The 23,610-nt window shown below is 46.7% G+C and overlaps 1 protein-coding gene across 1 annotated transcript in view; it reads right to left on the bottom strand.

Annotated features, from left to right (window-relative positions):
* Positions 1–10,665: 10,665 nt before the first annotated feature.
* LOC308150815 (Fanconi anemia group I protein-like) overlaps positions 10,666–23,610 on the bottom strand; it is a gene marked incomplete at both ends in the record, with an annotated part of 33,012 nt that continues 20,067 nt past the window's right edge. The window contains 22 exons of the mRNA XM_080523607.1: positions 10,666–10,737; positions 11,144–11,245; positions 11,460–11,555; positions 11,851–11,931; positions 12,045–12,104; positions 12,203–12,259; positions 12,580–12,764; positions 13,160–13,256; positions 13,421–13,486; positions 14,103–14,230; positions 14,782–14,833; positions 14,934–15,050; positions 15,645–15,727; positions 16,441–16,607; positions 19,627–19,806; positions 20,420–20,520; positions 20,569–20,626; positions 21,018–21,139; positions 21,761–21,970; positions 22,346–22,447; positions 22,654–22,722; positions 23,144–23,254. Coding sequence (XP_080379733.1) covers positions 10,666–10,737; positions 11,144–11,245; positions 11,460–11,555; positions 11,851–11,931; positions 12,045–12,104; positions 12,203–12,259; positions 12,580–12,764; positions 13,160–13,256; positions 13,421–13,486; positions 14,103–14,230; positions 14,782–14,833; positions 14,934–15,050; positions 15,645–15,727; positions 16,441–16,607; positions 19,627–19,806; positions 20,420–20,520; positions 20,569–20,626; positions 21,018–21,139; positions 21,761–21,970; positions 22,346–22,447; positions 22,654–22,722; positions 23,144–23,254 — 2,316 coding nt within the window. The remainder of the gene's footprint in view (positions 10,738–11,143; positions 11,246–11,459; positions 11,556–11,850; positions 11,932–12,044; positions 12,105–12,202; positions 12,260–12,579; positions 12,765–13,159; positions 13,257–13,420; positions 13,487–14,102; positions 14,231–14,781; positions 14,834–14,933; positions 15,051–15,644; positions 15,728–16,440; positions 16,608–19,626; positions 19,807–20,419; positions 20,521–20,568; positions 20,627–21,017; positions 21,140–21,760; positions 21,971–22,345; positions 22,448–22,653; positions 22,723–23,143; positions 23,255–23,610) is intronic.

Consider the following 23,610-nt stretch of genomic DNA (forward strand, 5'->3'; position numbering starts at 1 on the left):
TTAAGCTGAAACAATATCCAGTTGTACTTCGGCTGTGGCTCAGGAGGTAGAGCCGGCGTCTATGCGCATGAGCGGAAGTTGAACAGGTGTGTTTGGACTGAGAAAAAGTTTGAGCGTGTCTTTGGAAAAAAACAAACGAACATTATAATAACATCTTTATTTAAGCGAGTTAAGGATTTTGAGTACCCCGACAGCTTCGTGCTGATCGGGGGCTTCTAAGGACGGACGACATGGCAACGAACAACGCGAATGGAATGGACGACGATAAAAGCAACACGGACAAACGGTATGACGCAAGTTTAACGGTGGAAGTGCGACTGGAGCAAGGAAGTAATATAACCATGATGGAAATGTTACGAGGCATAAAGGAGGTGTGTGGAAATGTGGAGGGCTGTCGGGATAAAGGAGACAGGAAATATGAGATCACGCTGGCATCGAGGAGAGGGAAGGACAAGCTGGTGGATGGTTTCATGATAAAAGACGTGAGAATAATGGGAAAGGACTTGGCGGTGGATGAAATGGTGGTCTCGTTTTTGCATCTCCCGGTATATCTGAAGGACGACGTGATCAGGTACAGGCTGGAGTCGTGGGGGGTGAAGGCGGTGTCACCTATCAAAAGAAAGACGTGGCCGGGAACGGACATTGCAGACGGGACGAGATACATGAAGGTGAAGTTCACCGAAGAGGTGAGGTCTTTGCCCTATTCTACCAAGTTTGAGACCCTGGTTGGAGTGGATCACTTTAGGGTGATTCATGATAAGCAAGTGAGGGTATGTAGGCTATGTATCAAACCAGGACATGTAATCCGAGAATGCCCGGAGTTCGTATGCTACAAATGCAATAAACAAGGACATTATGCACGTGAATGCATGGGAAGGAGATATGATGGAGGAGAGAGAGTGAGCAGTGATGAGGAGGAGGAGGAGAAGGAGGAGGAGAAGGAGGAGGAGGAGGAGGAGGAGGAGGTGGTGGAGGAGGAGGAGGAGGGGGACGAAGAAGAGGAGATGGAGGGAGAGGAGGAGGAGGTGGTGGAGGAGGAAGTGGTGGAGACACAAGGAGAAGGTGGGGAAAGGAGCCATGAAGACGTGACGGAGGGAGGAGGACAAGCTGAGGTGGTGGAGGAGACCCAGATGGAGCCGGAAGTGGAGAGAGGAGCGGAGGGGCCTGGTCCGGTGGAAATGGAGGGTAAAGAGAGAGAGGAGATTGGAGCCAGCCTAGACAACGCAGTAAGGGATGGAGAGATGGATGAGGCAGGGCCTTCAACAGAGGGCGTGGGGAAAAGAAAAGGTTCCGATGAAGGACTATATGCGGATGTACAGAGGGTGAGGACAAGATCAGGAAGGGGTGCAAAAGGTGCACAAGGGAAGAAGACTAAGGTAGGAAAATGACATGGCGGTGTACATGATCTTTTTCTTTGTAATCTTGACGATGGTCAGGGTTGTTGCTGTCAACACAAATGGACTTAGGGATAGGAAGAAGATGGAGCTTGTGTTGGCAGCATACAGAGAGGAGATTATATGCCTCCAGGAGACGCATTGGACAGAGGATATAATGGAAGATGTAAGAAGGAGGTGGAATGGACAAGTTTATGTGAGTAATGGAACTGTGTATGCTTGTGGGGTGGCTATTTTGGTAAAGAATGGGGTAGTGAAAAATGTAAGGAATATAATGAATGACAATGAGGGAAGAGTGGTGGGAGTGGGGTTCGAATATCAAGGGATAGAGTATGCACTATATTGTATATATGCACCAAATGTGGACAAATATAGGAAAGTTTTTTTTGAATCTTTGAAAGAGAAATGTGTTGGGAATTGTATTATGGTTGGGGATTATAATGTGGTGGTGGACAGGTTAGATGTAACAAGGGGGGTGAAATTTAGGAATGATCCGTCACGCCCAGTATTATTAGAAATGATGCGCACAAGAGGAATGGTGGATATATGGAGGGAGGGGCACCCTGATGCACAGGTTTTTTCAAGGAGACAAATGGTGATGGGGGTTTTGAGACAATCAAGGATCGATTTATGTTTAGTGAAGAGGGAGGTGAGGCACCTGGTTGGAAGGGTTGAGTATCGGTTTATGGCCTTTAGCGACCACGATGCTCAGTCTTTCCAGCTAGGTGCGAGGAACGTAGGGGGAAGAGGAGGGACATGGTGCTTTAATGCAAGTTTACTGAAAGATATACGTTTTGGGGTGATAGTAAGAGAGTGTGTGAGTGTTGCTATGGAAGACCAGATGTATGAGAGTGATGTGTGTGTGTGGTGGGAAGGGATGAAGGATAAATTAAAAGCTGTAATAATAGCATTCGCAAAACTGAGAGGGAAAGAGAGGGTGAGGGAGGAAAGAGATTTGCAGAAAAGGTTAGCAATAGAACAGGAGAGAGTTGATAATATTCCAGGGCATGATTTAGCAGAGTATTTGAGAGTGAGGGAAGATTTGAGGGAGCTAGAGAAGAGAAAGTGTGAAGGTGCTTTAGTAAGGAGTAGGGCAAGGTATGTGGTTGAGGGAGAAAGGAGTACAGCATTCTTTTTAGGTTTAGAGAAGAGACAGAAAGAGAAAGGGAAAATTAAGGAATTAGAGAATGATAAAGGTGAAATAATAACAGACTTAGTGGGAATAATGGATACTGTGCAGTCATTTTATACAGACCTATATACATCTGGGGGTGTGAATGAGGAATGTATGAATAAAGTATTAGAAGCAGTGGAAGCTAGGGTGACAGAAGAAGAAGGGAAAATGTGTGATGCAGACCTAAGGGTGGAGGAGGTTAAGACAGCCATCATGGGGTTAAACCCAAATAAGAGTCCGGGTTCGGATGGGTTGACGGCTGAATTTTATAAAGCTTTTGTTGACATCCTGGCCCCTATATTGTGCAGAGTGTATACGTGTATGGGGAATAAAAGGGTTGTTCCGGACTCTATGGGTTTGGGGGTGCTCACGTTATTGTATAAGGGTAAAGGGGACAGGAACAAATTACAGAATTATAGAGCATTATCATTACTTAATTGTGATTATAAAACCATAGCAAAAGTATTAGCAAATAGATTGAATAAAGTAATGAAAAACATGATTGCACCTACCCAGGCCTATGGAGTCCCAGGGAGGGATGTGGCAGAGAATATGTGCACATTAAGGGATGTTGTGAAGGACATGAGGGAGGAAGGGGGTTTATTGTTATCTTTGGATTTAAATAAGGCTTTTGACAGGGTGGAACATGTTTTTTTATTGAAAACAATGGAACATTTTGGGATTGGGACTGTTATGAGGGATTGGATTGAACTATTATATAAGAATGCAAGAAGTAAAGTAAAGATAGATGGATTATTGACTGACTCCTTCCCTTTGGGGAGATCAATAAGACAAGGGTGTCCACTGTCAGCATTGCTATATAGCATATCTGTGGAGCCATTGGCAGCGTATATTAAGCAGGAGAAAGAAATTAAGGGAATAAATATGCCGGGGGGAGGAGTTAGCATAATCCATCAATATGCAGATGACACGACATGTACTGTCAGGGATGTAAATAGTGTGAACAAAATAATGGGGTGTGTAAACATATGGAAAGGCTTCTGGTGCAAAAGTGAATGTTGACAAGTCTGAAATGTTGTGTATAGGGGGAGTGAATACAGACAATTGTGTTTTTGATTTGAAAATTGTAAAGGGGATGATAAAAGTGTTGGGGATATATCTTGGAGAGGATGACAGGGAGGCTGTTGATTACACATGGACAGGGGTTTTGAATAAAATAAGAACAACATTGAATTATTGGAAGCAAAGGAACATGAAACTGAAGGGAAAAGTTGTAATTGTTAATGCACTGTTAATGTCAAAATATGTTTATGTATTAGGAGTATTGAATGTACCAGAGTGGGTTCTAAAAGAAACCAGGATGTTAGTGTCAGATTTTTTGTGGAGAGGAAAGGGGGTTAAAATAGCGTATGATGTATTAGTAGCAGATTATGATAAAGGAGGGTTGAAACTGGTAGATTTGGAAGTAAAGATGAGGGCAATGAGAGTCAGAACAGTCAAAAGGTTTTTGTATGGGGAGGAAGGACATGGATGGAAAGGATACTTTAGGGAATGGGTACATAGATGTGGGGGGGGTGGGGATTATGGGTTGTTGATGTGCTTTAAAGTACGGATGTATGATAGGGTGCCGGAATTCTATAAAGAGGTGTTTAAAGCCTGGGGTAGTTTTTTGCCTCAGGTAGGATATGAGTGTGAGAAGAGAGGGGAGATACTAAATGTTCCAGTTTTATTGAACCCTGTAATAAGAAGAGAGGGGAAAATGTTAGAATCTAGGAGTTTCTGGAGGGCAGGACTGATTAGAGTAAGGGATTTTAGGTATGAGGTAGTGCCAGGGTTCCTATCAGAGCAGGCAATTATAGAAGTTGTTAGGGAAACAGATGAGGAGACGAGAAGGGGAGAAATAGTGAGCATGTATAATAAAATAAAGCAGAGTATACCAGGGGAGTGGGTGAGTAGGTTAGATAGGGAGTTAAAAGGGAAGGAGCAAACAGAGTTACCTAAGTTAAGACTAGGGAAAGGGGAAACAGTGCGGGACTTCTCAGCTGTTAAGGTGAAGGAGTGCTACTGGGCACTGTTGGAGAGCAGAGTGAAGGAGCCTGCGGCAGAGAAGGTGTGGAGGCAGGTGTTCCCAGGATTGGAGGTGAAGAACATATGGAGGAATTTATTTTTAAAATATAATAGTTTAGAATGTACTCATTTTGATTTTATGCTTAGGCATAACAGGGTTTATACTAAGGTGGTGTTGCATCAGGTAGACAGAACAGTTTCGAGGGAGTGTGATGTGTGTGGGATACAGGATGAGAACTTAATGCACATGCTTTTTGAATGTAGAGAAATGAAGGGATTCGAAGAAAGGTTGAAAGGACTAGTGAAGAAGCATTGGGGGGTGGAGGTGGTGGGGATGCAGGAGTGGAGGAGGATGGTGGTTTTTGGGGTGGAGGGAAAGAGAAGGGGAGTGAATATATGGTGTTTAAATTATGTATTATCACAGGCTAGGTATGCAATTTATTTGAGGAGGAATTTAGCAAGATTTGAGGGAAAGTGGATAACGGTGTGGAAAGTCTTTGAGGGATTGGTCAGGAAGAATGTGGGACTGATGCACAAGACAGGGCAAAAAGATTTTGAGAAGTTGTTTATTAGGGATTGTGGGTTTATAAGAGTGGTGGTGGATGGAGGGTTGGAGTTTGATTTAGATTTTGAAGATGTTTTGTGTGTTGCATTCATTTGTTATTGATTTATGATAAAGGGTTATCTTGGTTATGAAGGACTGACGGAATAATAGATGGATGCATCTCATACCAAAATGGTATGGGTGTGTTTTGTTTTTATCTATTGGTTTTTAATTTATTTTATTTGAATTAGAATACAATGAAGGCTATAAAATGAACATGTATGAATATGTATAGCTATGATTGTATTTAAAAGAATATTTTTATAATAAAAGATAAAAAAAAAAAAAAAAAAAGAGCATGGAGCTAACGATACTTAGGTTTGAGGTTCGATTCCCGCTGGGACCATATTATATACAGAAAAATGTAGGCACTCACTGCAATGTAGTCTTTGGATAAAGGCATCAGCTGAATGGCTTATATTATTATATTAAGTGTGAGGTCATGCCTGCGTGTGTGTGTGTGTGTGTGTGTGTGTGTGTGTGTGAGACACACACGCACCCGCACATGCATGCACTGTGAGTGTGTGAGAGAGATGTCTTCAGATGCTGAACAGAGAAGATAGCTTCCTCACGGTCAGTCACCATGTCTCTCTCTGCAGATGACCTCATCCAGTAATCTTCATCATAACCTCGTCCTCATCATAACCCTGTGCTTCTTCCATCGTTGTAGTTGAAGGATCCGGCTTCTCAGCGCTACGAGGTCCCCCTCTCCACTGGCCCGTCCGGGGGTGACCCAGAGGACCAGGAGCCCCCCTCCACCACAGAGGACCAGGGGGACCCCCTCTACACCACTGAGTTCCACCCGGACCCGTTTGGCTTCGTGGTGCGCCGCAAGTCCAACGGCCAAGTCCTGTGAGTGTGTTGTTGTAACTGTTTACAGTTATTTAATCTAATTGATTTACATTGTATACAGATTATGGACAGAATAGAGTATTCATCTGTCTGTCTGTCTGGCCATCTCATTTTTGATTGACAACTGTCAAAGTCTTTTGATACACGCACTATACACAGATGAAACACACCGAGACATTATGACCACCACTGACCGTTGACGATGACTGGCAGGTGGTCGTAATGTTTTGGCTCATCGGTGTATAAGACAGCTCTGCCCTGGCTTACAGTGGGCGACAGCCATCACCTTGTCCTCTTGTCCCCTCTTCTACCTGTCATAAGCACGACATGACACATTCCTCTGTCCTCCGACACACACAGTGTCTCTCATCACCATGAACAAGACAGTAACACATCACTCTCTCCTGACTGCGGTGTGTGTGTGTGTGTGTGTGTGTGTGTGCATGCCTGCGTGCGTGCATGTACGTGTGCGTATGTATGAGTGTGTGTGCCTGCCTGTGTGTGTGTGTGTGTGTGCCTGCCTGTGTGTGTATGTGTGTGCCTGCCTGCCTGCCTGCGTGTATGTGTGTGTGCGTGCCTGCGTACCTGTGTTACTATTACGATTGTGTGTGTGTGTGTGTGTGTGTGTGTGCATGCCTGCGTGCGTGCATGTACGTGTGCGTGTGTGTGCCTGCCTGTGTGTGTGTGTGTGTGTGTGTGCCTGCCTGCCTGCCTGCCTGTCTGTCTGCCTGCCTGCCTGTGTGCGTGTGTGTGTGTGTGTGTGTGTGTGTGTGTGTGTGTCAGGCTGAACACCACAGTGGCCCCTCTGCTGTTTGCGGACCAGTACCTGCAGCTGTCCACGTCCCTGGCCTCGCCCCTGCTGTCTGGGCTGGGCCAGCACTACACCCCCCTCAGCCTGGACCTCAACTGGACCTCCCTCACCCTCTGGAACAGGGACATGGCGCCCCACGTGAGTCTGGAGGTCCCTGGGAAGTTTGGGACGCTTGGCTGAGTAGGTCAGGGGGGTATTCCATCAATGTCGCTAAAGGACAATCCGGGCTTATTTTGATTGTTTTGGAACTCTCGCGAAATAAACCTGGATTTTCATTTAGTGACGTTGATGGAATATACCCCCCTGGATGAACATATAGGCTCGTGGCTGCGTTCGTAAAAATTCGCTCTGAGAGCGCCGGAGCGCACTACCCTCCTCTACCCTCCTCTACACCTCTACCCACCTCTACACCTCCACACCTCTACACCTCTACACCTCTACACCTCTACACCTCTACAACCTCTACACCTCTACACCTCTACCCTCCTCTACCCTCCTCTACACCTCTACACCTCTACACCTCTACACCTCTACACCTCTACACCTCTACACCTCTACACCTCCACACCTCTACACCTCTACACCTCTACACCTCTACACCTCTACCCTCCTCTACACCTCTACACCTCTACACCTCTACACCTCTACACCTCTACAACCTCTACCCTCCTCTACACCTCTACAACCTCTACACCTCTACACCTCTACACCTCTACCCTCCTCTACACCTCTACACCTCTACACCTCTACACCTCTACACCTCTACACCTCTACCCTCCTCTACACCTCTACACCTCTACACCTCTACACCTCTACAACCTCTACACCTCTACACCTCTACAACCTCTACACCTCTACACCTCTACACCTCTACACCTCTACACCTCTACACCTCTACACCTCTACACCTCTACAACCTCTACACCTCTACACCTCTACACCTCTACACCTCTACACCTCTACACCTCTACCCTCCTCTACACCTCTACACCTCTACACCTCTACACCTCTACAACCTCTACACTTCTACACCTCTACACCTCTACACCTCTACACCTCTACACCTCTACACCTCTACACCTCTACCCTCCTCTACACCTCTACACCTCTACACCTCTACAACCTCTACACTTCTACACCTCTACACCTCTACACCTCTACACCTCTACACCTCTACATCTCTACACCTCTACAACCTCTACACCTCTACACCTCTACAACCTCTACACCTCTACCCTCCTCTACACCTCTACCCTCTATGTGTAAGTGCTGGGCTAATGAAAAGCAACATTTTCACAGTTGGTATTTAAACTGTGCTTATTTAAGTGTAATATAATTGTTTCTATTTTTAATGAATGGCTCATTGTAATTATTATCCCTAGTAATGTAGCGTGTTTGCTCTGTCGTTTCAGGAGCATATAGGCTAAGCGGATTCAGCTTTCTTTTTTTTTGGCGATTTTGTTGTAAATGTTTTTCATAACATTAAACTGCATTTGCTTTGTTACTGTTCACATGTGTGGTGCAGTCACATTCCCATAGCCTATAAGTAAACATTAAGTTTGAATGATTTACTGAGCTGGCGTTACTTTTTTCAAACCACACACCGCATGTCGGCTATTTCAGCACCACGCGTTGTCCACCTACTTCTCACTATGAGGGGTTCAGCGTCAGTGCACCCCGCTCTGTTACTGTCGCATAGTTGTAGCCAATAAAGGCCTATATGTAGGCTATATAGGCTATTATATATCATTTATATACCTAATACCAACATCAAAATAGATTGTATGCCTCTACAAATCATTTTACACCAGGTAAAATCCGTCACAACTTGGAATAAATCCGTCGCAATTTGGAATAAATTGACGGAAATCCGTCGTAGCGACGGAGAACTTTAATCCCTGCTTACTGTGGTAAATCAGAAATTTGCCAACTCCCACCATTGTAAGTCATTGAATGTCATTCAGTCACGGTCGGTCAGTCAGTCACTGTCAGTGAAGCGTTGTTTGTTTGTCCGAGTTTTCAAAGGGGGCGTGGCTTAGCGATAGGTCCTTTGTAAATGCGTCATGTAATTACCACTGTGTATTTCGACTGAATTCTTCTTACTTAACCACATCAGACAGGCCAACACCCTGCCAACATTTAAACAGGCCCTCAAAACCCACCTCTTCAAGCTCGCCTTCACCAGTTAACCCTCTCCCCCTCCCCTTCCCATGTGTCCCCAGCACTACCTCAATTAGGCCCCTATACTTTCTTTTATTTATTTTTTTGTTTCCTTTTATTTTACTACTCGATCTTTTCAGTTAGTAAAGCGTCTTTGAGTGTCTAGAAAAGCGCTATATACGTCTAATGTATTATTATTATTATTATTATTATTATTATGAACAGTTTTTACAATGATTCCTATGTGGTAGAGCCTGCATTGACCCGGTCAACTCATGCCAGCGAGTGTGTGTGTGTGTGTGTGTGTGTGTGTGTCCTGTGTGTGTGTCCTGTGTTGTGCAGGTGTATGTTCTCCCACGCCCTGGGCATGCACGACCTGCCTCAGTCGGTGGCGTTCTTCAGTGCGGTGGACATCGACCAGTGTCTGAGGAAGGAGGTGACCATGGACTGTGTGACGCCCTCCAACTCCACAGGCCTGCAGCACAGATACGGCCTGCCACAGGGTGAGCACCGGGGGGGGGGGGGGGTGTCTAGTAGCCTTCTGCTTGTTTATAAAGCTCTCACTGGCACAGCACCAGAATATCTGAAAGACCTTTTGCTAGCATGTCAGCCCAATAGAGCTCTCAGGTCTTCCGACGCTGGTTTTCTCTGTGTACCACATGTACAAAAGAAGAGATTTGGTGAGGCTGTATTCTCATTTTATGCTCCAGATTGTGGAATGCACTGCCAGTTTACATTAGGATGCAACCTCAGCACATATGTTAAAGTCAAGACTAAAAACCCATCTTTTTAATATTGCCTTTAAATGACTAAATAATTTAATTATTATAGATTATAGAATGATTGGAGCACTTTGAGCTGCAACATTTGCAGGAAAAGCACTATACAAATAAAAAGTTATTATTATTATTATAGAACAAGCGTCATCAGTTACCTTGCCATACTGTCTGGTGGATGTGTCATAATGTGATGTAGTCAGTTGTACTTATTCTCCTATCCAGGGGCTTATGAAATCATAGAACTTTTCAGGATTTTATTAACTTTATTACCTTCACACATCAGCTCATTCAAGACACTAGGAGAAATGACTGATACCAGAGTCATTCATTAGTGTTTACTGGAAATGAAGACATGGTAACTCATACAAAAAACTAAAACGGAACACAATTAGTAAAACATTAAATACAAAAAGAACACAAACAGTATTTTCGAATACAAAGAGAAATGTATATATAAATTAATACAACTGGAAATATTGCGTGCTCTTTATGTCCGCTCAGCAAAAAACGGACCGATATAATAATTTCACACAATACAAAACAATACCTCTCTCTATTATGTAACCATCATAACATCACCATTCCCTCTCTGCAGGTGAAGCCTTGGACATATACCAGATCATGGACATCACCAAAGGCTCTTTGGAGAAAGGAAGATAACAAGACTGACCGCTCTTCTTTGGTGCAGTGCACCGTGGGATACATTGGACCTCCAGAGCAGCTCTCTTCCCCAGCCCAGCCGTTGATCTGAGACCACCTGATGGAGGCGGGGAGGGAGAGGCAGGACCACCTCCGGCCTGGTCCAGAGGGGAGGGGGGGGGAGAGGACTGAGAGGGCTAGAGGAGGAGGAGGAGGGTGCCTCTTCACTGCTTCCTCTTCTTCTTCTTCTTCTTCTTGGGCTCCTGGTTCTCCTCCTGCTCCAGGGAGGCGGGGGTCTACAGGGGGGAGAGACGTCAACCAGCACTTACTCAGACGTGTCCTAATGCTGCCCTTGCATGTTCCTGAAACCAACTTTGCTCTGCGACAGACAAACGACTGCCGTGAGCTCGGCACATCTGAGCTGATACAGGTGTTACTGCTGTAACAGTGGCTGTGGCTCAGAAGGTAGAAGGTTTGAACTGTTGTGTTTTTTTCTTTTATTGTTTTTTTTGTTGTTGATAGGGGACTGATGCCTTCCTATGTGTTGTTATGTGTAAATAATGTAAATGATACATTTCTGATAATAAAAAGAAAGGTCAGTAGAGAAACAGTCAGTAGAGAGGGAGAGAAACAGTCAGTAGAGAGGGAGAGAATGAATAGGATGATGCTGACCTGCTGGCTGCTGACCTGCTGGCTGCTGACCTGCTGGTTGCTGTCCTGCTCCTGCAAGGCTGCATCCAGAGTCGCTGCGTTGATGCGGAAATCTCTAGAAGTACTCAGCTTCATGTACTGCATCAGGTTCACCTGCGAGCGACAGACAGACAGACAGACAGACAGGGTTTCTTTCTGCCTCTTGTCAGCCAGACTGGCTGCTTTGTACGTCAGAATAAAAGTCAATGAGCAACAATAAAGCAAACACGTTCTACTTTATTCTGTCAAGTCTTGTTCTCTAGCTCTACGCTTGGTGAAAGCCCTTATTTTTACGACATTGAGACAATCCTGACCACCCACCACGTACCTTTGATTTCTTAGAAAGGGCGATGAGGTATTTCTCGTACTGTTTGATACTGAAGATGAGGTTGGGAACGGCCTTGGTCTCGCGCAGGAACTTGGCCTGGGTTGGGAGGAGAGTGCAGACAGCCTCCAGGTTTAAAATATCACCTCAAGTCGTCTGACATTTCTTTGTAAATGTAACAAACTTTTCTATATATTTTACCCAATCTACCTGCATGCTCCCTACTGTCCCCCCACCACCCCATCATACCCTTTTCTCTTTCACCAGGATATTGATTAGCAGTTCACTCTATATTTAGTTTGAACAATCTGTTTTGTGGTGATGCAACAGCTTTATGATGCCAAGAACATTTAGGTGCAGTATCCATTCATCAAGTCATTCATTCATTCCTTACAGAGACTGCAGCAGTGCCCTCATCCTTTTTCTTCTTCTTCTTCTTCTCGTCTGCCCCTCCCCCACCGTTCATCTCTCCGTTCTGTAGGAGAACACACGTCATCCAAACGACCAAAACAAAGGGGATGTCAATTCTGGCTGCGTGTGTTGAGGAGATCCGTTTAGTTCAGTCTGAGAGATAAGACCGTACTATACCTGCACATAGCTGATGAAGGAGTAACACTGAGGCGTCAGGTGAGATCCAGACAGTTTCACCTGAACAGACACAACGGGTTAGTCTTCTTTTAAGATGAATGGACGTTTTTTATTTTATTTCATTTATCGTGCATTGTCGAGAGTGTAGTCAGGCTCACCAGCTTCTCCAGGCGGGATGGTAGCTGACCCTGCTGGCCTGAGCACAACTGGATGTACTGAAGGAACAACAAGAACATAAACACTTAAAAGTTTTTGAAAATAGACATGGGTCACATGGGAAAGTGCTTGAATTCCCCTCTCTCTCTCTCTCTCTCTCTCTCTCTCTGTCTCAAACTATGCCGTGTTGGGTCCTTGAATTTGAGGGAATTGAGTCTTGAAAGTCCCTCAGAAGGTGTGGGAACCCTGATTAGAGTAGGGGGGCACAGTTCAGAGTCAAGTACAAGTCAGACGTACGTATTTGACCAGGGTGGTGAGGAGGGTGTAAGTCAGACGTACGTATTTGACCAGGGTGGTGAGGAGGGCGTAGGTAACGTACGTATTTGACCAGGGTGGTGAGGAGGGCGTAGGTGCGGCTCAGCTCTCTCAGCAGGGTGTCGGTGCAGAGCCCCAGGAACAGCGCTGTCTGGACCAGCTCGTTCAGGGCCGTCAGGAGGGTCCCCAGCTGCACCGTCACCGCCTTCTCCACCGGGTCCTGTTGACCTGCTGGATGACTGGCCTCGCCTACACACACACAGGCAGGCAGGTGAAGGACAGACACAAACACACACACACACACTGTACACACTGTGTGAGACATCTACTACCCCCAGCACTGCGTCTCCTGAGACACCCGCTTTTCCCCTTTACTGTCCCCCCCAAGACTTCTACTACCCCCCCCCCGTGTACTGTCTCTCTGTTTCTCCAGTGTATATACAAAAAAAAGGGTTAGGGTCACTGAGACTGCCAATGGCCTCGGGCCTGAGCTAGATTACTCTTCCTGCTAGGACTGGTGGATTGATGATTCACTTGCTTTCGTCAAATGTATTGATTGTAAGTCGCTTCTGTAAGGCGTCTGCTGAATGCCCAAAATGTAAATGTAAACACGGGGCGAATGGATAACGCTGTGTGGTTCCTACCAGAGCTCAGCTTGTCAGGATGTAACTGGCTTCTCTTCTTGGCTATCAGCCAGTCCACCTCGTCCAGAACTTTCCCCACCTGAGCCAGAACCAAGACCTGGCAGAAGAAGAAGGGGTGGGAACGTCACACAGATGTGATCGCTCTCGCCCCCGAGGAAGCTACTGTAAGTTGATTGAGATGGAGACTCGGGTTAGGAATTTCGGCGACACAGAAACATTGTCTTTCCGTTGTCGATGCTAAGGGCCGTGAATGCCACTCACGGCTGTAGGGGCGGCCGTCTTCACGTTGACGATGGCGAAGTGAGACTGCTTCTCCACCTCCACATCCTGTTTGAGGAAGAACACAAATCACAACTGAGGAATCAAGGGAATTCCTTGAAACTTTGTGAATTTGAAAAAAAAAATCAAGGTCTTGAAAAGACATGGGTCATTGAAAGTGCTTGAATTCCCCTCTCTCTCTCAAAAAAAAATATAATATACTGTATATATTCAAAAAAATGTTACTCGTCAACTAGTAAACTAGTAAATAAGTCCCTGTATTGCTTAACTGAACATATATTTCACAATATATTGTTTTGCTGTGCTGTGGTAGAGAAGGCAAGAGACCATCTAGTGTTCACACATTCAAGCCTCTCTTTTTAATTGTTGTCTGTGAGCGGATAGTTCCTATTATATACATTCTCATCTAGATCTGTCTCAAATTATTCCGTGTTGGGTCCTTGAATTTGAGGGAATTGAGTCTTGAAAGTCCTTGAAAGGTGCTTGAATGTGATGTTTCAGAAGGTGTGGGAACCCTGGAATGACTGAGGTGGGGGGAAAAAATAGGCACGGCCATTTCATTCCCTGACTATCATTTGCAGATGGCTGTGGTCAGAGATCCGGCGTCTGTAGCTGGTCAGTGGTGGTCTGTACCTGGTCAGTGGTGGTCTGTGGTGGTCTGTACCTGGTCGATGTCTCCCAGCTGACAGTGGATGTCCTGACAGAGGTCCAACAGCAGGCTGACAGGACTCTTGTAGAGCACCTGGAGGCTGAAGAGCAGGGAGAGCAGGCCCTTACAGAACGCCACGTCCTCTGGAGAGAAGAGGAGAGGGAGGGAACGAGGGATGGAGAGGGGGACAGGTCGATACGCATGTCAACAGAGATCCTGTTTCGTGTTCAACACAGCAGCGCTCTCAACAGCAGGGTCGACTAAAAACTATCCATATGAAATGACAGTTAGAGTTTGTTGTGACAGGATTCAAATGGAGAAATGTGTGAGCTTGTCAGGTGCTTCTAAAATGTGTCTGTTTGATTCGAGACAATGCAGTGTTCAAGGGCCAGACTGAACAAAGCGAGGCCCAGTACAGTTGATGTGTGGAAGGCTTATTCATTGAACTTGTCCAACCTGACTACTTTGTAATTAGATTTTCAATATACCCCAATCTGGATTGTGTTATATTTCTACTATTAGGCTATGACTTGTCTGCTACACTACCCCTTTTCTTTTTTGTTTTCTTTTTCCCGTCCTTTCCTTTCTTGTTCTGTACTGTCATTGTTATGTGTTAAAAGCAATAAAAAATCTTGATCATAAATAAAAGACATGCAGTGTTCAAGGGCTCGAGGGTTGTAACATGTCTACTCACCGAAGCTGGTCTCCTTACAGATCTTCACCGTCCAGGTAATCATCTGAACAAACTGTCCAAGAGAGGGAGAGAGACAGAATGGGACGTGAGTCTTTCTAGTACAGTCCACAAGTCCTCATGGCCTTATGAAGTGCACTCCAGAGTGCACCTACCTGCTGGGAGGAGGGGTCAAGCTGGCGTGAGAGCACACTCAGGATGCTGACCAATAGCTGAGCCTCTTTGCTGTGGAAGTCCTCCTCTGCAACACTCAGCTGGGTGAACAGCGCCCTCTGTGGACATGGTGAGACACACAGGTCAATGAGGAACTGGGTACACATCATTTCACAAATGCTTTTCTTCCTCTCAGTCAGGCAACTGTCTCATAGAAATGGTTAGTAACTGTCATTATAGAACCATAGTAACTGTCATTATAGAACCGTTGTGTCCAACACAGAGGCGCAGGTACCATTTCCTCACAGCTGAAGCTCAATGGACCTATCGCTAAGCCACGCCCCAAAATAGAAATTGTCCAATCATATCACAGCAAAAGTCACGACAGGCAGAAAACTCAGACAAACAACTCGCTAATATCTGATGGTGAAAAGCTTCTCGACAAAATATTCTTGTCATCTTTAAAAAACAAGTCTATTACTTGCTGTGGTAAATCAGAAATCAGAAATGTGCCAACTCCCGCCATTGTAAGTCATTGAATGTCATTCAGTCACGGTCGGTCAGTCAGTCACTGTCAGTGAAGCGTTGTTTGTTTGTCCGAGTTTTCAAAGGGGGCGTGGCTTAGCGATAGGTCCATTCTAACCCTGGCCTCCATGCTACAGTGACAGTACTCCAACAGAATATTCTAGAATATGCCGGTGTTGTGGTCGCACCTGAAACTGGCGGATGTAGAAGAAGGTCTTCTCTGTGACGTTGGTGTCCTCCGGCCCCTGGCCCTCCTCCTCCGCTGAGACGTCTGAGAGGAAAGCAGTAAGTAAGACTGTCTGTAACATCTGTTTCTTACTGTTGAATCTGAGGTCAAAGTCACCCCACAGGAAATGACTTCTGAAAGGAAACCGCTAACAATAACTCCTTTCATTGGTTGTTTTTACACAAACTTTAGTATTCAAACATCCAACATTCATGCATCCATTGATAAATATCAACAGACAGTTGAAGCGATAGTTCAAAGTATCTGGAGTCAGAATCTGGGCTCCCTGGTGTGAGTCACTGGGAGTGAGAGCAGAGTGTGTGTGTGTGTGTGTGTGTGTGTGTGTGTGTGTGTGTGTGTGTGTGTGTGTGTGTGCAGGGTTCCCACACCTTCTGAAACATCAAATTCAAGGACTTTCAAGACTCAATTCCCTCAAATTCAAGGACCCAACACGGCATAGTTTGAGACAGAACTAGTTGACGAGGTAAGTAAAACATTTTTGAATAATATATTTTTTTTTTTTAGAGAGAGAGAGAGAGGGGAATTCAAGCACGTTCAATGACCCATGTCTATTTTCAAAAACTTTTAAGACCTTTATTTCTTTTTCTCAAATTCACAAACTTTCAAAGATTTCAATGGACCCGTGGGAACCCTCTGTGTGTGTTTGTGAGTGTGTGTGTGTACTGTATGTATGTATGTGTGTATGTGTATGTGTGTGTGTGTGTGTGTGTGTGTGTGTGTGTGTGTGTCTCTCTAACCGATGGCAGACAGCAGCTGGGCCAGCCTGTCTGGGTAGCGCTGCAGGCCGGTGGTGAAGACCCTCAGCAGCACCTCCAGACACAGCAGAGACACGCTGCAGCGCTTCTCCTTACGCCCCGCCTCCTCCACCGCACTGGGGATGCTGGTGTACCGCCACATCAGGACACTAGGGGGGGCAGGGGGGGGCCAGGGGGAAAACAAGACTACATGATGTGTCAAAGATTTCTTCTTCTTCTTTCGTGTAACGTCAGAGGTCCAACTCGGTGTCGCGTAGCCATGCCCGCATCTCTGGTTCTAGGTCGAAGAGGCTGGCTTCTGAGGGTGGTCTATATAAGGGGCAGATGGTGATTATGTGGTCGGCGGTCTGCTCTGGGTCACCGCACTCGCATGCCGCACTGTCCGCCAGGCCCCACGCCTTCATTGATGTTTTAAAGCGACCGACACCAGTTCGTAGACGGTTCAGTGTGGTCCATTGCCGGCGTGGTAGGTCGTCTCCTCCAATGGCGCCATCTCCTGGGTCCCAGATGTAGCGGTGGATTCGGGAGGGCCCGGCTGACTCCCACTCCTGCTTCCAAGCTGCTGCCAACCATGCATCTCTGGAGATGTCCTCAGAGGTGGAGTTGAGCATGGCTTGTGCTGCCTTGTTGTAAGGGTGGCGGGTCTTGAGTCGGCTTGGAGGTGCTGGTGTTATGGTGGTGTTGTGCAGGATGTGCCAGTCATGCTTTTGTGCGTTCCTGGCCAGGGCGAGGGTGGCAGCCTCCCGTCGGAGGCCGGCCGGTGCTATTCCCGCGAGGACTGGCAAGAGGGACACAGGGGTAGGCTTCAAGCATCCAGTTATTATTCTGAGGGAGGTATTGATAGCCACGTCGACCTTTCTCGCATGAGGGCTTCTGCTCCAGACTGGGGCGCAGTATTCCGCTGCAGAGAAGACCAGGGCTTGGGTGGATATTCTTAGCGTCTTAGCGGAGGCTCCCCAGGTTGTACCAGCAAGGCGGCGGATCAGCGCGGCCCTGGATGTCACTTTGGCCTTGACTTCTTCCAGGTGTTGCTTGAAGGATAATGTCCGATCCAGGCGCACTCCAAGGTACTTCGGGGCTTGCTGGACCTCCAGACATTTGTTGTCAACGCGCACCTCAAGTTCCCTCCTGGCTTCTCTGGTGCTAAGGTGGTATGCCGCTGCGACTGTCTTTCCGACACTGAGTTGTAGACGCCACCTTCGAAGGTATGCTACCAGTGTGCCTATGTCTACGTTAAGACCCTCTTCCATCGCCTTCCACGTTGGTCGACTCAGCATGATGGCAAGATCGTCTGCGTAGCCATACGCGAGAGAACAGACCCCTGCGGTACCCCGTTCCTCAGTCTTCTGAGCCTACTGCACTGGCCGCTGCTGGTCTGTAAGATGAAGCTGCGGTTGGAAAGTGTCTCCATGATGAACTTCACCATGTGGCGGTCCGGTATTGTCCTCAGCAGCTTCAGGTGAAGTCCCCGGTGTCGTATGCAGCAGTCAGATCCAGGTACACTACCCCAGCTTTCTCATTGTCCTGGAAGCTGTCCTCGATGTCCTGACAGAGTAGTGTTACCTGGTCTGCTGTTGATCTTCCACGACGGAAACCAGCTTGTTCCCGTGGGAGCTGTGAGTCCACCACTGGCTCGATGCGGCTATGGATCATCCTCTCCAAGATCTTAAATGGGACACAGAGCAACGAGATTGGTCTGTACGACTTGGGATCTTCTGCAGGTTTATTTGGCTTTGGCAGAGCTATGACAGAGGCACGGCGCCAAGTCTTTGGGAGCTTTAATCTCCGGTAGCATGATGTATAGAAAGCACAGAGCCAGCCAGATGTTGTTGTGCTCTGGTGGATGACGAACTCCGGGTGGATGTTGTCACGGCCAGGGGATTTGCCTGGCTTGAGCTTGCTCATGGCCTCACTGAGTTCCTCTGCTGTGAATTCTCCCGAGAGGTTGGAATCGACACTGGCCGCTCCCGAGATGCAGGACACCTCACGCAATGTCAGTCGGGCAAAGTCTTTGTCAGCATCCGGGAAGCGGCCGTTCTTCAGGAGCTGGGATGCGATGGCATTTGCTGTGACTGGGCAGCTGTGGGGTGTTGTATTTCTGCCTGTGAGCTGGTTGATGGTCTGCCACGCCTTGCGACTAGAATGGGTGAAGTCGATTGATTCGACAACTTCTGTCCATCTGGCCCTGCGGGTGATATCCAGCTTCTGGAGCAGTGCTGCTGCAGTCACGTCCACCTCTTCTCTGGCACTAGCCCTCTGGTGGTCGCACAGAAGACAGCTGCATTCCTCGTCCCAACCTGGGATGTAAATCCTGTTATAGCCACGTGGGATGGTCTTCTTTGCCGCACCCAGAAGGACCTGGCAGTAGGCTGCATAGGCCGCATCCAGATCGGCTGTGTCTGGGTCTGGCAGGCCAGCTGACGTTCTTTCAGTCTCCTCAGCATACGACTCCCAGTTGGCTTTTCGGAAGTTCCATCGCTTGACGGGTTTCCCTGGTACCGGTTCCACCAGTGATGGGACTTTAATGATGGATGGTCGGTGATGTGAGCGGGGAAACCTGTCCAGGACGCGTCTCTCCGGTTTCGGGTCGTTACTGTGGCAGATGGCAAAGGCCAGGTCTGGGTTGGTGGAGGTGTTCCAGCGTGCAGAGAAGAAGGTTGGAGGCTCCTTGGGGTCGTAAAGCAGTAGAGCATCAGTGTTGGAGGCCCATTCACTCAGCGTCACTCCATTAGGTGTTGTGTGGTTGTAACTTGTAACCCCAGTCTGTGTGCTGACAGTTGATTTCTGAAAGATTGCAGGCCTTCCAAATATATATACCTATATATATACCTATATACTGTATATATATATATATATATATATATATATCTGACATAACAATCAGACATTGTTATGTCACAAAGGTGGTGGACGTCACAGAGAGATCAACATTAGAGGGACCCTGTCCAGGTGATGCCACAGAAAGTCATTGACATGGGAGATGTCACCAAAATAACCTGACACGGCGATGGAACAGCTGACCAGGTGATGTCACAGAGACAATCTAAACAGGTGAGGTCACAAAGGAAAAGCTGACCAGGTCGTATCACAGCGAACATCAGAGAATACCTGATATGCTGATGTCACAGAGAGAATCTGACCGTGTGATGTCACAAAGCAACAGCTGACCTGGTGATGTCACAGAGGTGGCGGAAGGTCTCGTCTGTGTTCTGTCCGTCGGGGCCGTCTGTGTGTCCGGTCTCCTCCAGCTGCTGGATCTTCTGCAGGGCCACGCTCACAGAGTAACGCAGGAAGTCCCCGCTGGCGCGCAGCACGGAGAGAGCCTCCTCTCTGCTCTGAGTGCTGTCTCTATAGCAACACAGAAACATGACCGTTACTGTCTCTATAGCAACACAGAAACATGACAGTTACTGTCTCTATAGCAACACAGAAACATGACAGTTACTGTCTCTGTATGACACAGAAACATGTAATAATAATATAATAATCATAACTTTTATTTGTATAGCGCTTTTCCTGCAAACGTTGCAGCTCAAAGTGCTCCAATCATTATATAATCATAATTAAATGATTTAGTCATTTAAAGGCAGATGGGTTTTTGACTTGTCTTTTTGAGATGTCTTGACTTGAACATATTTGCTGAGGTTGCATCCCTAATGTAAACTGGCAGTGCATTCCACAATTTGGGTGCATAAAATGAGAATGCAGCCTCACCAAATCTCTTCTTTTGTAGAGAAAAACCAGCGTCAGAAGACCTGAGAGCTCTATTGGGCTGATATGCTAGCAAAAGGTCTTTCAGATAGTCTGGTGCTGTTATAAACATGTACACGACAGTTACTGTCTCTGTCAGGCTAAACACATAGGCACACAGACAAACACACTACAAAAGAAGATGTACACTACAGGTACTGCAATCCATATCTACTACAATCAGTTAGAACGTGTGGCGACTGTGAAGCACCTGAACAGTGAGGTGAGGAGCGTTGACACGAAGCCCAGGGACAGCAGGCTGCGAGGGCTTTTACTGGAGGAGCGGCCCTGCCCAGACTTCTCCTTGAGGATCTCAGACAGCTTGACTGTATGTCGTCATGGTTACCTGTAGTTGAGGATCTCAGACAGCTTGTGGTAGCGGGTGAACAGGTTCAGGAGCTCCTCGAAACAGCCTTTACTGCAGAGAGCACCACGCACACACACACACACACACACACACACACACACACACACACACACACACACACACACATATGTCAACTGTGTCACACTGTAGCATATTACTGACATTGACGTTCAATGACGGCACATTTGGCAAATTTCTGATTTCTGATTTACCACAGCAAGTAATAGACATGTTTTTTTAAAGATTACAAGAATATTTAATCTAGAAGCTTTTCACCATCAGATATTAGCGAGTTGTTTGTCTGAGTTTTCTGCCTGTCGTGACTTTTGCTGTGATATGATTGGACAATTTTTATTTTGGGGCGTGGCTTAGCGACAGGTCCATTGCTTATTTTCTCTCCGACTCTCAGACAGACAGCTTGACTGTATGTCGTCATGGTTACCTGTAGTTGGCTTTGATGAAGTTGTACTCGATGAGCACCTCGTACACTCCCATCACCAGCACGGCGTATATGCTGTTCTTCACCCCGACGCTGGACGCCTGGGAGAACTCTGCTGACTTGTCCTGGTGGGGCGCACAAAGATGACATCATCATCTCAGACAACATGAACTCCTACCGCTCAAGCAAGAGGTTGCCCCTGACAGACCTTTAACACTAGAACAGCCACGAGGAGTGAGTAAAGAAAAATGTTATATCTTTGCACTCGATCAAATTTCAGGACCCTCCTTTCATGATGTTTCCTAGATATGTGCGTTCTACCACCCAGTATCCTTACATTTTCAACATCACATCAGGATAAGCTAGTATGAAGCTATTTAGCTGTTTTTCTGTGTAGGAAGCAGGCTAATTTACAAGCGGCCAACTAGTGGTCGTTGTGTGTAAATAGCAGCTTGAGCATTGTAAAGAGGCGGCTCTTTTAGTAGGTAAAAAAGGCACGGCTGTTCTGGTGTTAAAGAGATGCTACACTACAGGATAATTTGTACGAATTTCAGCCGTTAATGCACGAAGGTAACTGAAGTCAGCCTGTCCCTGCCTGTATCAGTGGTTAGGGGGAATGACTTCTCTGTGTAAACATGCTCAGGGTTCAACCATTCTCTCTGTGCTTTTAGGAGAGATAACCAGCCTAATGCCACCCGATAATGGGATTATATTCCTGGAACTAAAACTGCTGTCCTGATACACACCAGCTCAAAGTCATCCAGATCACTCTTGATCATGCGCCTCGTCATGCTGTCTAGGATGGCCTGCAGCTCGGCCTGGAATCCCCCTTCCTCTTCATCATCATCATCATCATCATCATCATCATCGCCGTCATCAACGCCATCGGCGTTGGGGCGGGCTGACTGGCCCAGGTGCCACAGCAGGCAGTGGACCGTGCAGCTCACCAGGTGGGCCTGAGAGGGAGAGGGACTTACTGTTACAATAGTTGGAGACAGATCTAGATGAGAATTGATATAATAGGAACTATCCGCTCACAGACAACAATTAAAAAGAGAGGCTTGAATGTGTGAACACTAGATGGTCTCTTGCCTTCTCTACCACAGCACAGCAAAACAATATAATGTGAAATATGTGTAAAGTTAAGCAAGTAAGCAAGTTTTTTTTTAGAGAGAGAGAGAGCACTTTCAATGACCCATGTCGATTGTCTAAAACTTTAAAGACTGTGATTTTGTTTGCTCAAATTCACAAACTTTCAAGGATTTCAAGGACCTGTGGGAGCCCTGCATCCACATAAACACGCAGCGTTATGTGTGAGAGAGAGGTCGTACCAGAGGCTCCTGGAGGAAGACCTGGTCCCCCTGGGCGCTGATGCACAGCTCCAACTTCACTGGAGGCAGCAGGTACTCCGCCGGCTCATAGTACCGCCTCAGCTGGACGGAGGGAGAAACACACGCACACACACAAACAAGGTCAAATTCCAGTTTGACACACAGTATTTTCCCAAAAAATCTGACAATTGTTCTCCATCACGCACACTCTAACACAAACACGTACCCACCTGGGAGAGAAGGGTCACTGTAGCACACACACACCTGTGAGAGGCGGGTCACTCTAGCACACAAACACACACACACACCTGGGAGAGGAGGGCCTGCATTATGGAGCTCGCTAGTTGGGAGTTGCGGCGGAGGACGTCATGGAAACCCTGAAAGAGGCGAATATGAGAATCTTGTGTTATGATAAGAAGGTTCACATAGGCTGCTTGGAAACTCAAGCTCATCCCCGCCTGGAAACCACAAGGGTTTTAATGACTTGAAATTCAAAAATCGGGAGCTTACTTTTTTTATTGTCTGAAACTCAACTCAACTAAACACATGAACACAGCGTTTATGTAAACGGTCGCCTGTCACTCTTTCATTTACATTTAAATTTTTGCCATTTAGCAGACGCCTTATTCCAAAGCGACTTACAATCGATACATTTGACTAAGCAAGTGAATCATCAATCCATCAGTCGTAGCAGGAAGAGTAATCCAGCTCAGGCCCAGGGCCATTGATAGAAGATGGTATTGCTTTCGTTATTTAGACAAGGTTGCCGTGGTGATGAGCTAGGTGAAAGTGCCTGACCTCGTACAGCATGAGCCGCACGTCTGCCTGCTGGCCCAGGCAGCGGCGCAGGCTGCTGAGGATCTCCAGACAGAAGGCAGAGTAGTAGCGGGAGTGAACGTCCACCGTGACCTAGCAGGGGTCAGCAGGACAGAGGTCAGCAGGACAGAGGTCAGACAGGTCAGAGGTCAGACAGGTACATACTCAGGGTTCCCACACCTTCTGAAACATCACATTCAAGCACCTTTCAAGGACTTTCAAGACTCAATTCCCTCAAATTCAAGGACCCAACACGGCATAGCTTGAGACAGATCTAGATGAGAATTGATATAATAGGAACTATCCGCTCCCAGACAACAATTAAAAAGAGAGGCTTGAATGTGTGAACACTAGATGGTCTCATGCCTTCTCTACCACAGCACAGCAAAACAATATATTATGAAATATGTGTAAAGTTAAGCAATATACAGAGACTTATTTACTAGTTG

Source organism: Nansenia antarctica (assembly GCF_963989245.1).
Source record: "Nansenia antarctica genome assembly, chromosome: 2".
In the NCBI taxonomy this organism is placed as follows: domain Eukaryota; kingdom Metazoa; phylum Chordata; class Actinopteri; order Argentiniformes; family Microstomatidae; genus Nansenia; species Nansenia antarctica.